At 37.9% G+C, this 17,995-nt stretch overlaps 1 protein-coding gene across 1 annotated transcript in view; it reads right to left on the bottom strand.

Annotated features, from left to right (window-relative positions):
- Positions 1-782: 782 nt before the first annotated feature.
- Positions 783-17,995, bottom strand: part of LOC124165468 (calexcitin-2) — a 288,439-nt gene continuing 271,226 nt past the window's right edge. Inside the window, exons 4-7 of the mRNA XM_046542904.1 lie at positions 11,033-11,152; positions 9,294-9,408; positions 3,461-3,558; positions 783-2,508 (exon numbers count right to left, since the gene is read on the bottom strand). Of these exons, the coding sequence (XP_046398860.1) occupies positions 2,392-2,508; positions 3,461-3,558; positions 9,294-9,408; positions 11,033-11,152 (450 nt within the window). The 3' untranslated portion in view covers positions 783-2,391. The remainder of the gene's footprint in view (positions 2,509-3,460; positions 3,559-9,293; positions 9,409-11,032; positions 11,153-17,995) is intronic.

Below are 17,995 nucleotides of genomic sequence, written 5' to 3'. Positions count from 1 at the left end.
TCACTTGGACATAGGGTCCAATACCTCTCATCCATGAGCCCCTTCATTATGTTCACCTTCCTCGCTTTACTACTAGAATTTAACTATCTCAAGAACTGTTCACATCGATATATCTTATCGATAACCATGTATTCATGCCTTGAAATTTTATTTGCTATTTTTTTGGCAAACTGCTAATTCAAGTCAACTCATAAACGATTGTGAGCTTCAGGCAGGGGCGAATTAACGGGGAATTGGCAGCCGATCCCATCCCTCGTGTTTTCTAAAAAAATGAGAATATTTTATCATCAAGGTGGTTTTCCAAAACATTATATAGTCAACAGCTCAAAATAAATAAGTGCAAAAAACCAGATTAATATCCAGCGGCAACTTGTCCACGAATATCACACCTCAGACACATAATCGCTGAGAGTTTTTACATGCCATAAAGTCTCCGCGGAAAGTGACGAACTTCCCCCAAAACAACCTTTTTAATCCAACCCTAGCTTCAGGTGGACGAAATAATTTATTGAAACTCGTTTAGCATTCATCTTGATCGAAAAAATCAATTGTGCGTTAGAATTTTCGCATTAATTACCTATAATTTATAAGTATTTACTGCTGGATCAAAAAATAATACCACAATGAGGTTAATTGTAGTTATTTTCACTGATATTTACCGATGAGGACAATATTAAAATGGAATCCATCTCATCGGAATCAGAGTAAATAACTTCTATTCCGTTATTTTGGTTCAAGTATTGGACACATCTGGTGGATTTATGAATTAATAACACGTAAAATCAGATATTGTATCTTTATTGTTTCCAAACTTAACACCACACACAACAAGTAACACAATTATAACGGAAAGCTAAATAAACAGGCCTACATTCCTTTGAGCCTGCCGTTACAGCGGAGTATAAGTAGTATGGCATCTTTAGGAAGGCAAAATTCATTATTAAATGAATACAGGCATTTATTTCAGAATATGATCAGCCAAATACCTACAGATGGTGTCGTTGACTGACAGGACTATGAAAATGGCGTATCTTTGACTTTTGATTTGATATGTCAAATTTTGTTAAACGTAGATAAAGAGTTATTTAAACATTAATAAACAACAAACAATATACACATATATAGATAATTATAGAGGATAGCATGCACAAATGTGGTAATACGTATTACAAGAAAAGTTTCAAATGATTTTGCCTAACTTAATTGGCAGTTATATATATTCAATCTTGCCTTCATAATTTACGAAATTCTCACTGATCTAGGGAATTTAGATTCGCATCAGGTAAGAACCGAGTGGGTGACTAACTGGAATGCATTTTTCTAGGTCTACGGTTCATTGCTTAAGCCCCTATTCCTCTCAACATCTTAGCAACGTTGTCAACCACAAGGCTTAGTTATTTCTTAAAAATTGAAAACGCTACAGTACTCAGTAATTACTAAATGTCGCTTCAACAATTATCTATATCAAGGAATAAAATTGCCTACTATCTATTTCAATATTAATAACATTAAACCATAATTTGGTATTTTTCTTAAAATAATTATCAATTGATTCGACTCATTAACGAGGACTTGAAAGGTTTAAAATTTACGTCTCGCACAAATATTTGCCTCCATAATGATTTCAATGCATTCTTCGCCTCGGAAGAGATATTTTTATTCTGTCAGGTATATATCATTGAACCCATTTGTATTCAGAATTTTCCAATTAATTCATAAAACTCTTGTCAAACAGACATGAAAAATTTACTAACAGATTTATTACGCTGAAAATTCCGAAAATGACATTCTGAATTCAACAGAACGAAATTTTTGAACGTTTCAAGAGTTAAAAATCGCTTGCTTTACAAATACTTTCTTGGAAGCCAAAAATATGTAGATTAATCGGGTTTCCAATTTTGGAATTAAGATATTGCTGGGAAATGCCGAAGAGACGATCAACAGCGAGATATCTGAACAACTAATATCAAGTGGAAAAAGACGAGGAAAGAGCGATGAAATCCTAGCAAACCTAGCCGAAACGTTAATTATCAGCGGTAGCCAGTGCATGAAGGCTACATGAGTCGTTCAAAATTGTTGTATGTTATTCCGCATTCTCCTCCTTAAAAACCTCCGTCACAACGATGCTCAAATTCGGTGACTAAGGCAGTATAATTGCTTGTGCTAGAACAAGTATGAGGACGTTGGATGCAATCATTAGTTGGGAGAAAGAGTATGGGAGTGTGGGCTCAGGGTTGGTAGAATGGGAAGCTTGTGTAGAAGGGAGAGGATTTGGAACAGAGTACAGGCGCGGTATTCCACGTTGGTACCCGGAGGTTTTAGTGACAATGAGAACCGTTCAACATGGTTCATATCTCTCTTTCTCTCTATCTACGCCGCCATCTTCCCAGGTTAGTTGAACGATGTCTTTCCAAATATAAAGTTTCCAGGAGCATCAGGGTCTTCGGATGCGAAGTAATCTTTCCAAAGCTCTTCGAAAGCTTCGCGGGAGACCTCCTTGCTTTTGCCCTATAAACAGAGAGAAGAATAATATTTAATTGCTGTGACATAAAAATTTATCAATTCATTAAAAAAAAAGGGTATGCACTTAAATGTGATAAAACAGCTGTAATAGCGTAAAAAATGCCGAGCGATTGAAATCAGTCATCTCATGATATTTCCAATTGCTTTCATTACTGGCGACTTACTGGACACCCATCGAAATATTAGTACATTCAATTTGTTAATGAAGAAACGAGACAAAATTTTACCTCCAGCCATACGAAAGTTTTTAATTAATATTTATGGATAGTATTGGTTACCACAAAATTTCACAAGAAAACTCATTATTAATCAGATTCTTTAAATTATGCATTAAAATAAACTGATAATTTACAAAGGATAAAGTTACATCCATATTATTTTATTTTCGTATTTTACTGCACGTAAGCACGCCACTGGATATTTCATATTTATTTCCTAAAAATATAATAATAATATTTTTTTATTCCGTGGGGTGATGGGTTATTTTTTCAATACTTTGATATCACTTGAAGAGCGTAAAAGTCTCCACTTAAAATATTTTAGAACCCTTAAAATAAATATTCGCATAAATGTGACAACCTTTTTTGAAATCTACAGGTAATAGGTAACCCACTTCCAACTTAGGCCAGATGAAAAAAGAGAATCGTAACAGTAGTTCTCATTGAATCAAGAAATAAAATGAATTCTCTCAACCTGTAACATCTCGATTGAATAAAATGTGAAAAATTCTTTAAGCAAAATTGAACATGAATATATATGTGTACAAAATAAACATGATGATGATACGAGTTACTAAGCTGAATGGATTCATATCAAAGTAAGAGCGTTATTAACCATCAGGAGTGAGCAAAATATGGAATTTTTTCACAACAATGATGGTATGATAGGTAAGAAATAAGTTAAATACGAATTAAGTTAAGAATGTATTGAAATTTACCCCAGAAAATTTTCTGAATGCTACAGAGCACTCTTCCGGACTAATGCCGTAGCTCGAACACACGGTGGTAAATTCCTCTTCGTCTATGCATCCATCACCTGCAATGGAAAAGACAGGAACATTTTAAATGAAAGCTTAGATGAAATAAGAATTATGAATGGGATATAATTCATAAAATATTGGTACGATAAAGCAGTAACTTAATATTTTAGTGTCAAGACCTATATGGATTTACTTATTAAAAATTGATAATTTATTAGTTTTGCTTTTTCCAACATTTTCTTAATAAAATGGATCTCAAAATGGAGAGAATATTCCCCCGAAGAAGGCAAAAAGATAGGCACTTAGAAAAGATAAGGAAGAACGGGAGTAAGAAGAATATTATGACGTATAGAAAAAAGGATTGGTTTCGGGTGACATGGAGGAATGCAATGCACTAACATGAGGACATAAATAGGGGAATGAGGGGCAAGAATACGCATCTAACAAACAATTGCAGATATTATTAATTTAGGTTCTAGCAAAAATTTTTATTTTTACACTATTTGTTCTCTATTTCGTGTACTACATTACGTATCTTCCATTGCTGCAGAAAAAATAAAGAACTGCCATTATTCAGCATAATGGAAGAGAAAAACAAAGAGAAATCTTCACATATGAACTTTCCCTTTCCAGAACATGTGGTGAAAAGTTATTTCCTTTACGTTTTACATTAATAACACATTATCCATTCAGCAATTGGTGGATCTGAATACAATTCTCCACAACCTCCACAGTCATCAGTTTTTCTGGTGGAGTGAAGTTTGCCAAACCACCGCTCAGTAGTGCAACCCTTCACCTTGATTTTAGATATCTTTACGTTTAGCTTTTTGGTGTTGGGGAACTGATAAGAATTTCAAACCGCTTTGAGTTTTTACGCCTCTTTTGCGCTTGCAATGCTTTTGCATATGGGCTAATTATCTCAAGAGGGACATGTGCCTCCCGATGTGTGGCACATGTCCCGATGAGGCAAGTTATTCTCAGAGGTGGAAGGTTGAAGAGAATTGAATCAACATGAATGTGGTAAAGGGGTAAAGGGAGGAATATTTGACGGTAAAAAAGCTTCTCTATCTTCTATGTTCATTTTATCTCCCGGCGCGGCGTTCCCTCTATTTTTCCATTTCATCTCCTCCTTGATTCGGATCCAACCTGCCTGTAACCAATGAAGGGTGAGAATCAGCCTCACTTAACACGTCTGGACCAAATGAGTAAATACCGCAAGTCTATAATCCCTTTTCTGACATTTGCTATTTTCCCTTAGGCCCTCCTAAACAACATTACTACTTGAAATTGGGTGATTCCTCTTCCGAGGTTATCCATTCATTTATTATGCTCAGACATGTAAAATCATTTCAGCGGACCAAAGAGTGTTTTATCTACTGGCTGAGCTTTTTGTGAACTATAGAAAGGTAAAGACATGACACGAATGAAATGAGTCTTACAAAATTCTATCGCAGGAAGGGAAATGGATTCTTCATTGTTCCTCTTAGTGTACTCCATGTTTTCAGGGAAGAGGTAGTTGGAAGGGTTTCCCACTTCCATTCCAACAGTGTTTTTCACATGACACCATCACGTGGACTACCTTTCGTCTGGCTCCTACCCTTCGACCTATCCGGCATGGGTGGCCCTACCGGGAATAATTTAGAATTAATCCCGCCAATGCCGCTCTATGGGTCATAGGAACGCGCAAGCATTTCCACCGCGACAAGGTTGTAGCCCAACGGTAGCTACCGCAAAAATTTGTCTTCCAAATGCTTTCCAATCGGTTATTCTCTTACAGGTCCGCATTCTCTTTCAATGCGGTCATCAAAAAATATTTATAGCAGAAACTTTGAGGTTATAGAAAGTAATGTTATAAAGTCGGGCCGTAGTCAACACCCTTAGGGCAAGAGTCCTCATGCGGACACTTGCCCCAACATCACTTGCGGCACCAAATACGGCATAACACAACCACATGGTGAGCTGAGAACAAGCTAACTGCATAAATTTTCGAGGCAAAGAATGCATATAAAGGAACTCAGGACAAACATAATAATTCAATAAACGCCTAAGGCAGAGATAAAATTTACGCGGTCCTACAATTTAGATGAACGTTACGTAAAAATGAAAAATAAGAAAAACTCACGACCTGCCGTTCGTTTTCTTCCACTAAATGCACCTCTGTGCTACATTTGGTCACATAAATGAAACTTATTGACTAAAAATAGTATATCGTCCCGGTATTTTGAGAAATGTTTCGGGAAAGGAATCTTGCCCCACGCGGACTCTTGACCCTCACTACCCTACCATGGCTGGATTAATATAACTCTTCGCTGTCGTCTAAATTTAGGAGAGTCATTTCCTCTTTTTTCATGTAAGATTTCATATTCCTGTAAGCGCGGGCTATATCGATCACGATCCTTAACTTCGATGCGACCTGAGGCGGCTGAGACTGCAGGAAGCAATTGCCATTTCGGAGAGTATATCTATAGGGATTATAGTATCATATGGGCCATTATAGCAAGTCAAGATCGTAATCTACGGAGCAATGGATTAATTTATGACCCCACGTGTTCCCAGACTCTGGGGACACAACGTTACTGCCTTGGCCTAATTACAATTACGGTCATAGACGTGCCAGATTTAACTCCTTTAGGCTGAGATAGAAATCGGCAAGGTTTCATCAAAGGACGACATTTATGCATGGAAATAAGAATGAGTGAAATCAAAAACATTCTACATTGTCACAAGTAAGAATGTTATCTGATCCTCTTTTCCGACAGATTTCGTGAAGTTTGGAGAGTGGGAACCTTTAATTTTTTTCTGACAAGCATAACTACCGGTATCTGTCAAAAACTGAGGTTGCAATCAGTTGATTTCTTCGTTAGTCACCATTAGCAATATCCTATACGTTTTCCAGAAACCAGTTCATAAAACTTGGAAATGTGGCAAACATCGATTTTTATATTTCGTGTGTGTACACAGTTTTTAGAATAATTGACGGCAATAACTGGCCACTCATTCTAATATGTGAGCCGAGGTCGGTTGGTAAAGAAAGTTTATTTAGAAAGAAAACTGTGAGAGAAGAAATAAGACCTCGATTAGTTGTTCTCGGGAATCTTTTTCGTCTCGTATTCTTTGATGGACGAAACTCTGAAAATGAAGTCACGCTGTGATCGTCACATTGGGGCATGAGGTACAGCTGGACAACTGCCTTTTATTCGCAAATAATGCTGTCAAAGCATAAGCAAAGGCATCAAAAGAAAAGCATTTTACCAAAACATCCCTTATAATATTAGTAATTCCTTTCCAGCAATATCAACTGCGAGAATATACCGATTGTATTGCTTGGTTAAAGCTTTCGCAGGTCACTGCAGCTGTATTCAGTGGTTTCGGTTGTACCCCGCGTACTATTTCTTTAGCTAACACGGTATTATATATTTGACTTTCTCCCTCCTAAAACGCGGCCAGTAAAATATAAGGAAATAAGAGATATTGTAAAATATAGGGAAATAAGAGACCAGTAAAATATAAGGAAATAAGAGATATTGTACCTATAAGTGATGAACCCAAGCACACTAAATACTGCTACATCAATCGTGCTGCACTAATCTCAAACAAATTTTGACCCTGCGTGGAGTTAAGACATTTTTCCCACCCTGAGTTCCAGGACATGGACAAAATTCGAACCCAAGTCTTTGAGATGCGAAACAGGAGCACTCCGGCCGTCGACACACCCATCCATTCCGCGGCCTTGTTGATCTTCCGTCTTGCGGCGAATGGGAGGCATGCGACGGACATAGCTCAACCTCCTCACGTGCAACTCTGGAATGTCGTGGTGCAGTTTAAAGGGTGAAAGGGAGGAGGGACGAGCAAAGTTTCGGCGTTCAAACATGCCGTCTGCGAAGACCGACCGTCCAAGACTATCTCTCTCTCTCTCTCTACCCTCAGTCAATACAGTCGGGAGCCACGTCCGGAATTTGTCCAGAGGGCGCGCAGGGGGACTGAGAGGATGAGGAGGAGATGAGTTCTCATCATTGGAAACGGGACACAAATACCCTCTCTGTCCTTCATATCCAATCCATAGTTTCCATCAAGTTCGCATCCTACCTTGAGAAAGGATGACACACTAACTTGACGCAAAGAATATACCTAGCCCTGTTCACAGCAACTTAACATGGTGGTTATATTTATAGAATAAATTTTTGTAAGTTCCAACTAATTTTATATTTAGTTTACCAAGAGCTGTTTCAACACTTTTGTGTCATCATCAAGGGAAATACTAATTATTTTCCTTAGAATAATATGAATGGGTTAAAACCGGTCGGAATGCACGAATAAAAGACATTTGGAATCTATAAAGTAAATTAAAAGTGATAGTTTACCACGAAATCACGAAGGATGAAAAGGAAGATGGTACAAGTCGCAATTCATAGGATAAAAATGCAGCTAAAAAGGTTTTTATCTTCTGATTTTAACCTTCTGCCATTTTCCACTATACTGTCCTCCTCGCACATACTATGAAAAAAGTCTCATTATGCCTGCACAGATTCGTCCTTTCCTTACTGTGCACTGAAAATTTTAGGAGCGTAAATTATAATGTTAAGCTACGAAAATGGGTCATACGAAGGCACAGTAGCGGATCTGTGTGGGGAGGGGGTCGTCAGGGGGCTACAGCCCCCCCCTTGGGTATCCAATTTGCACCAGATAGAATGGTAATTTTTTCGGACCACCAGTATTGCTGCAAGATTATCCCCACCCAAACCCCTTTTGGCCCTATCCTGGATCCGCCGCTGCGAAGGTATGCAACAACACTTTCCAGCAAAGGTTGGGCTTCCTTAAGGGGTATCCAAAAATCAATTGATACAATTTTATGCTAGTTCTTGACCCTTCCTACGACGTCGTATTACGTTACGTGGCACTCGAATTTTTTATCTTCTCCAATACAAATTTAGTGGAAATGCTACTATTATGAAGAAATCGCCAATTTTATGAGATGTAGAAAGATTCTTTTCTTGATTCGGGCGAATTAGGAAGGAGGATTTTGCAGGCGCGAATATTCCGGCGCCTGTAGGAGAGGAAGTAATGCTTCCTAACGAAATAAAGATCAAGCAGCATCTACTTGGGTAAAATTGAAATTACTAAAAGAAAAGTGAAAACTTAAAGCATATAAGCACTTATTATTGAAATTTTGAAATAGAAACTTTTATTGAAAACTTACGAGAGTTATTTATCATGGATGGGTAATCTTATAAAATGGGCGATTGATAAAGTTTATTTCATATTCTCAAGGAATGAATGCCGATGAAAAATTCTTATCAAATACCGGTTTTATTTTCTAATATAGAATTAAATAAGCATATTATTTTCATCGTTAAGCCAAACTAACATATATTTTGATTTCTCCGGCCTCATCTTATCCGATTATGAGCCATGGATTCAAATTTTCCCTCACAAACCTATGAATCCCATCCCTTTCTCGTCTACCATGCCTTCGAATTCCGGGGTGTTGAATAAAACATCGATTCGCCGTCAACGCAAGTCCTGCTTTCAATCAAGTGGCTCTTTTCCGTGCAATCTAATCTTTTAATGCGGTAAATAATCCATCTCCTGGAGAGTCTCGTTAACAATTGCTCCTCATTATTTGTTCAAGCGTTCGAGGACTATGGAAAGCAGGTTACCAATGACGGGAAAGCCATGGCTGACTGGATAACCAGAGCACCGAGCGGGGAGGTTGGGCACCCGACAGTAGATTGCATTTTTTATGCAGTCCGGCGTTCTCTTATTCAGCGGTCAGAGGTCCTGGATGGCTTACCGGACGTGTCCTCGAGGTCGAACATGAAGTTCATGTACGAGTGCTGCCATTCTAGTGCTCGGTCCGTGTCCCTGGCGTACTCGTCCCACATGGAGCACCACTCTTCGTGGCTGACCTGAAAAACGTGAGAGAAGAGGGAAATTGTAAGAGAAACGTACTGAACAAAGAGAGCAAAAATGAGCTCGTTTCGCATCAAAACTGATGGACGTTACCCTCACGTATAACATGGGAGGAAAGGAATTGATTCTAAAATGCGCTTCCCGCAGTGTTTGATGCTTACAGCGATAAAAACCTGAATCCTAGAGTGCGAAACTTCTACAGTGATAAAGTTATTCGCCCTGACCGGTATTCGAACTCGGATGGGAATTAGTGGACTTACCGTAGAAGATTGGAATGACGCTTCGGTATTTTAACGACCTAAAACACTCTACTGTAAAACGGGAGTTCCGGGTTCGAATCCCGGTCAAGGCCACCGATTTTTTTATCTGAGGAATTTTCGCAAAAGTTGCGGGTGACTCCGTATAGTTATCAACGTGCCTAGTTCCGGAATACTTAAATTGCTGAATTTTGCCGTCAAAGACACCTTAAATTGACGTAATTGGCTTTTTTCCAATGTGAAGACCGTATTCTGTGGCAATTGGTTCTTTAGAGACTATTTATTTATACTTTCTATGGCAAACCATCTGTATTGATTTTGCTTTAACCTCGAAACTGACAATTTATGAAATAAAAGGTCAAAAGTCAGCTTAGTCCAACTAATGGCTAATCAAGTCTAATCAAGCCGCTTCAAGTCAGAGTAAGCAAGTAGATCTCCAGTAATGCTTCCTATGCCATACTCACGCAGAGCAGTGTCAAGTTCTACCGTGCGAAGTTCCTACAGACTAGGCATAATAGCTGGCATGGGCAGCGATTAATTACTGAGACATGAGTTAAAACAATCAAATTTTAACCAATTTAATAAATTCCACTTCAAATGAACAAACTTAAATTTCTCTAACATTATTGCTGTGTAAAATCATGAAATGTACTCGCTGTCGTATTAGTATTGACACAAATTCTCAAGGCCAAAAAAGCGGCAACATATTATTTGGACAGTATAACATTCAATTGTAATTGAATACACCTACTAAACCGCTGACACTAATTTTTAAACATATATTATCATAAATTTGAAAATATTGAGCACAGAAATAAAAACTATCCTTATTCTACATAGTGAAGCCTATAGAAAGTACTCCATATGGGTAATTTTTTTCACTATTACCCATTTCCGAAAATTCCAAAAAAAAAAATATGAACCATCTGAATCGACATGTTACAAGTTTACTCATTCGAAATATGGTAACAAAGAAAATAGGAACCAAAGGTCTGAAAACAGAAGATAATTTTATAAGTACAGAAAAATCCTCTTCATATGTTTGCATAGTAATTTAATGCTAAATGACAGTTAAAAACAGAATAAAACACGACAAAGACTATAAATTAGCTTATATAACTGAATAATTTTCATACTGACGTTAATAATAGGAATAAAATTTGGGGATTAAGGACGGAGGAAGTCAAAAACGAAATAATATTGATCTGAAGCAGATAATACAGAAATTCTCGGTCTGTAACCACTAAAAATGCTCCCTCTAGATAGAGTACTGACTGGCTGACACAAAAATTAGAACGACTCTTTATCCAATCAATAGACTTCTACATTTTGTAGCCAGTATCGCTTAATTTTTCATGCTTACCTGTCCATCTCTGTTGGCATCAGCCCGGTGCCTTAGGCCGTCCCAAACCTTCAGGAGAAGTTCCCGCGTCTCCTGGTGCTTTGCAGTGCCAGGGGACCATCCTCTCATGCGGCAAATCCTCTGAAGAGGGGGTAAAAGAGAGGGAGGGAAATTTAATTAGAACAGGGGAAATGGTTGCGCTTCACACGAGATATAACGAACCTCATTCACTCAAGAGTGATCTGCCGTAATTACACCGCTTGGCAGCTAATAAAGTTTTCAATTCCAATGAGTCAAAGATGCCACGAAGAGGATATGCTGGTTCCTGTAGAGGGAACTGGGTTCCAATTTAATACCCCTTCAACCTACTATCTGGCAGGCATTGGACTGAGGGTTTATTTAACGTTGACTTCAACTTCCGCGTGGAAGACAAGGGTTTACCTTTGAGAGTTTACCTTTAACTTTACGCGATATGTTTTCTTAAGCAACAATTCTTACGGTGAGCAACTTTGCGCGCTTTGAATTCATAATGTTGAATTTAAAGCATGATAAAAAGCCACTGAATCGATTCGGATGAGAAAGGTAACTGAATTTCTCCTGGTGATCGAACACGTATCTACTTCATGACAGAACATGTGGAAGGTATGCATTGAGTTATTGGTCGTATAAGAATAAAGACTTTGGCAAGAGATTAAAGAAGTAGTTTACAAGTGATAATAAAAATAATAACGCGGAAAAATTGCTATGAAACGACATGTTAATTCTACCCTAAGCATGATAGTTACACACAATTTACGTATAACTGAATAAGAATAAAAAATCAACATAAACCAGAGCACAGTGCAAAGGAGGATACTTTGTAAATAAAATGATTTCTTATAATTCCTGCAAGAAATATTAGGTAGGGGAGATTGGGCCACAATGAGACATGGGCCACTTCGAGACAGTGAGCATATATTGCTTTGGGGTTGTGTGAAAGGTGCTATTATCTTTTGGGATTAGCATAAAGCTCATTATTAACCATGCTTCCACTTTGCGTACGGATGCCATCACTCTATTGCAGATTGATGCACTTTCATTGTTTTATAGAGCAAAAGGTAAAATACTGCCGTTTTTCATTGCCAATTACGACTCAGGTAAATTAATAGTTTGATATTTCATAGTAAAGTATTATTGAGAGAAAGGTAATATTTCGATATATTTACATTAACTTTATCACTCTTGAAACAAGCTGTATGATCAAAACAATCAAAGGCTGCACATTGGGTCACAATGAGACAGATCTCAGTTGCCTGTGTGTGACCCATGATATTGTACTGTATTTAAAACTCAAAACTTATAGATGGAAGCTAATAAATGAAACTTAAGATATTGCTAAACTTGAAAAATTCTTAGAGATGACAAGATCTATTGAAGTTTTAAGTAACAATTTTTTCCGAACTAAAAAATTGATCAGCTTCTTAAAGGTGACTTTTACACCATCCAGGCAAACCAATAACCATTTATCAAGTTTCTCATTGTGTTGGAATTGATTATGAGAAGGCTGTGACTCCAGCTAACATTAATGCTGGCATAAAAAAATAAAGAAAATAATTTAATAAAAAAATAATGTGTTTTCTTATTTTCCTCTTATCTTATATGTTACATAGATTAGACTTTTTGATATAATAATTTTGCCAAAACCTTCATCAATGGGTAACACAACAATGCTCCATTCCTTTTACAAGTTTGCTGTTAACTTTAAATTGATAACTTTAATATGGAGTATTATAACCTTATCATCGTTATTTTAAACGTAAAAAAGGTTTATTTGTGAGATAAACTTCCCGTATGAGTAAAGTTTATAATAAATAGCTATTAAAATGTATAATTCTTGTGTTAATTACCATGCCTCATTGTGGCCAAACATTGGGCCACATTGAGACGCTTGCATGGATTTATGTAATATAACTTAAGAACTATATCCAAATTTATATTACACCAATGCAAGCAGAAAATAATGTGTAGAAAATAGTGAAGTTATCAGCTGACAAGATAGTAATACATTATATCAATTGGAAAAAAACACGAAAAATGATAATGTGATTTTTGTCACTTTGTGGCCCAATGCCCCCTACAATAAACACGTTGATTCATTTTAATCATGGAAAAAATCAGGAATTGTGATAAAAAAAAACGCTGTTTGCAATAATGTAAAATAAGAAGAAGATAGCTAAGAATAGATATTTTTTGGCACCAAGTAGGGAATAATCGAATACCGCGCGATGCGCGTTACTCGAAGCATATAAATCATTTTTATCCAGTTTCTGCCATTGAATCACCTACCGAAGGGATTTTCAATGCAAATATTTACAAATAGGAACATTTTATGAATACAGGGATGTGGATGAAATGTCGATTCTGTTTATTGAAAAGAAGTAAACTGGTCGTATCGTTGACGCATTCTATAAGCGCGCTATCGCAACGGTAACCTGACCGAAAAAACTTGACACATATTTTACCTCTGGAGCGCGAAAAGTTATCTTCGGAGGAGTCACTCAAAGAAATTCTTTTCTCTACGATTCCATATAAATATACGAAAAATATCGACTCAGTCAACAAATCTCCGATAACTCAAGGCTTAGGACAATGAATTGGGTAGGCACGGCAACAAAATACCACCAGATTATAGGCACAGTTTACATTTAAGTGATTCTACTCGATAATACCCACGACCTCTCCAAATAGAAATTACTCCTGCCTTTAAAACACCTTCTTTCAAGTTAATATATAAAATAATATAAAAAATAGCATGGGATTGAGCGAGAAACAAAAAACGATTATGGAAAAAACATTAGTAGGCGGTTTTATTATGTCTGGTTATATTTTGGCGTAGAATGAAAACCAGAGTTTATGAAGACTTCTATTGTAGGTAAACAGTTTATATGAAGTGCGATAGTGGATAGTCTTGGTTAACGCAAAAAAACATGAAACCGACCCTAAAAATCATTTCATTAAGTTTAAATTTCACAGAATTTTGAACCAATTCTTCGAAAAAATAATTCATTAATATTAAAGTTATGACCGTCTTTTAAGATAGAAACTGCAGATTTACCTTCATGAAACCGTTACCACACCCCCATAATTTTGGTCCTATAATTTTGGAGCCCCGAGCTTCCAACCAAGGTACATTCATCCTTGCTGCAGAGAAAGACTAGACTAAATTTTAACGGATAGCCGCGTTACACGGTTTCTTTGCTAGACCTTCTTGGTCCCATAACTCACCCATCATATCCAAATCCTTTCACGAACCCTAGGATCCTTTTCTCCAACGGCAAATTTCTCATCCACCTTAATTTCATCACATTATCGTCCCTAAGGTCATCCTATACTAGCACACTCAAACCCATTGCGACTGAAACCTAAAAAGATAGCATTATTTTTCCTTCACTTGAGTCCTGCGGATACTCTCTAATGCTATTTTGAAAAAAATTGCATAAAAATGTCTGTAATGAGTGCACTCGTTACTGATTTTCCAAAATGCGAAACTCCATTTTCTTTACCGTGAAAAGAAATTTGTCAGATATTCTTACACAACCTTTCGTGCACCATGCTAAGCCCTCTTATTCAAACAAGGGTAGCGCTCTGAGGTTTTGGAGCTAGGAAATTGATAGGGCTCGACGACGCCGAAAATTAATAGCAACAGCTAGAAATGACAAGATGTGCAACGCATGCAGTGTGTTTCCTTCACCATGGAAGTTGTTTGAAGGGATCCATAAGAGAGCGACAAGCAAAAAAAAAAAACCACTTTACGACGCTATGCACTCATATTTGTAAAAATTAGCTCCGAATTAGTTTTTTTGAGCTCAACTGATTTCTTACTTAGGTACTTTTCTTTAGGAGAGAAAGATGAATCGTAGACAAGGTGTGCGGCAAATTCTTTAACAGATGTTCACAGGCGTCGCAGGAGTGGAGAATCATTCCCGGGTTATGATAAGGAAGAAGTGGAGAAAAAATTGGGCACATTATGAGGAATAATGGCTCAATTATAGAAGGTAGCAGGGGAACCGACGAAAGGAGATAAGCGGAAGAAGGAGGGGCAAGAGGAAGAGGAGGCTAACAAATGGAAACGCTCGGGGTGGAAATGTTGGCTTGAGTACCTTTAATGGAAGGGATGGACGAAGGGGTGGAGGCTGGAAGATAAATTAAAAGGGAGAGTTGGGGGATGCCCCGAGAAACAATGGAGGAACAAGGAGGCCGGAGAAAAGTCGACTAAATGGTTCACCCTCCGCGGATTTTTTCCACGATAGTCGGTGACGGTGAAAAATCCTCAACACCTGCGACGATTACAATAACTCATCACAAAATGGACATCGCATGTACATCATGGTCTCTGGGCTTCAGAATCGAGTCCCCAACTAATTTAGATGAAGAGACTTCCTATGGTTCTGGGAGCGATAGTGAAGAAAACGGCTTCAATTTGTTGAGGCATTAGGAACAGAAAACAATATTTGCAGTACAAGAGGATGGCAGAGTAAATGAAACGTATCATCAACAGAAAAGAGAAAAAAATTGGAGCACTCTCCCATGTTATGTTCGACGAATGAGAAATAATAATGATACGATAAGAAAAATAAACTCGGCAAAGCGTTGTTTTGAAAACATTCTCTGCCAATAGCATAATGAATACATACTTGTTCACATGATTGTGGGCAGTAAGATTCGGCAACTATTTCAGTATCAAATAACGGTGGCTGGGACTATCGCCAAATTATTTGCAAGATGGAGGTCTTTGATGTCTTTTGCAATTTATTGAAAACTGGCATTGTGATAATTAGTTGAAAACAGAGATAGAGACCCGCTAGAGATGTAGAATGATTTCTCGCGTCCACCAGGACATGAGAGACAAAATATAAAAATATAGGAACAGAAACTTAATTTACTGCATAGAATTACATTTTTCAGAGCTATATAAGTGTATATTTCAAAAGAAAAGGGTGCGATGAGCAAATTAAAGTAAGAAAAGAGCCGACGTACTCCTCACACTCCCCGAGTGGGAAGGAGGTTAACCGTCACCTAGCTTTATAGTACTGTTTCAGAAGCAAGAGGAGCCACACTAGAATGGAAGCGGTGGTATTCACGCTTATATCTGTTTCTTGGTCCTTGCATGCGAAGACTAGATTTGCATCCTAGAGCAACGCCGCGTGTAACACGGGAGAGCTTTGAATGACGCAAAAACCATCCCCTCTCCAACGTCTCATTGTCTCCGTCGTCCCGGAGACCTCTCATGTCCGCCACCGCTGTTCATACAGCTCGGCTTGGGGGCCTAATAAAACGCCCACCCCCTCTCTCCATCACCGCAAACCACCATAAACACCATCCATCTCAAAGCTGCTACCACAAATCCCTCGAACCCTACCCTGCCATGAACTTTCTCCCCCACCCTTCATTGTCTTCCGATATGCAATCTCCTCCCCCTGTCCCTCCTTCCGTCGCCTTGTCACTCTTCCGGATCTACTCCGACCCCTTTTACTCCGCTTGGTCTAATCAAATGAGATCCCATTATATCGCGCTGCCGGCAAAATGCTGGCTTTGATCGCTCGTTGAACCACTAGCGTTAAACCAAAAGGAAATTTTAGCTCGACGCGAGTGGGACGAATTTTTTGAAACGTCAAGGGTAAGTTTGTAAGTGCTTCCTTAGGGATGTTGTTTGTAACTATTATTGCGGCCAAGGAGTAAAATCTCTTCAGGAAACGATTTGCTGAGTATCAAGAGAAAAAGGATTAACGATCTATCTTAAAGCATGCACTTCTTATCTCTAAGGGTTACATACTGACGTATTTTCGATGTTGGACTTAACCGTCAGGAAGTTTAAATCTGAAATGTCTATACGAATAAAAAATCATAAGGATCTGCAGTTTAAAATTTTTTGGGCTTGAAGCCCCTAAGAAAAAACATTTGCTTGCATTGTAGGTAAAAAGATTGTTATTTCAACATGTAAGGGAATAACAATTACTTAATGACATTAATTAATCTTCGACACATTCAGAATGTTTAAATTATTACATCTTGGCATCATTAATATAATCAGAGAATAAGTTAAGCTGATAGCAAATAATTCAATATTTATTTACTCATGGAAAAACATTATGCATGGTATCCATAGTTTTATACATACAAAATGTCCATTGCTTATAATCGCGCCAATAATGTGTTTTTTTCGTGATGGCCACAAGAGGGGAAAGCAAACCTCAATACCTGGTGGCAGTTTTATTTTTTGTGAGTGCATGCTAGTCATAATATCTTCGGCAGTTTTAAACTAAAAGCCGCGCACATAGCACGTAGGAACATCACTCTAGTCCCCGTCACATCACCTGCATCGGTAACTCTTGCATTCCTTTGGCCATAGGATTATACAGTCCACTGAAAAAATTTCATAATTTAAATCAAAATAATCATTTCTTTAAAATTTATTTCCAATGCAACGTTTAAATTTAGAGAAAAATTTGAAGGCAATCGAAGGAGGACAAAGCTCATAATGGAAAGAGGAGCACAATTGTGTCCACAACAATACCGCCCCACTTTAGCCTCACAATGGTTTTCTCTACTTCACATCCAATAATACCCCAATAAATGGGCAATAAAAAGCTAATCCAATAAAAAGAAGAGTCTCGTTTGATGCATAAGGGCTCAGGTGCCACGGCTATATCTTCTCGATTCCGAGCTTTTTCCACCGAGGTTTACGACCGAGGGCCGAGTAGTTTCAGTACTTTTTGAGTGGCTAAATTTATCATCGATGCACTCTCGAGCGAGGAGGGAAAGGAAAGCAAACCGGGTTTGAAAAATAAAACACCGCCACTCTCAACATAGGGACACCAAGGAGTAAATGCTTTTCTCGTAAAGCGACGAGGCTCATCGCTTTATACCTTTCATCATCTGTCATTCAGCACTGAACTTTATGCACAAAGAGTTTATGGTCCCATGAAATTCACTACTTTCCGGCAA

The sequence above is a fragment of the Ischnura elegans genome, chromosome 1 (assembly GCF_921293095.1).
Source record: "Ischnura elegans chromosome 1, ioIscEleg1.1, whole genome shotgun sequence".
Classification (NCBI taxonomy): Eukaryota; Metazoa; Arthropoda; class Insecta; order Odonata; family Coenagrionidae; genus Ischnura; species Ischnura elegans.
Note: the sequence above shows the minus strand (reverse complement) of the source record. Positions and strands in the feature narration are given on the sequence as shown.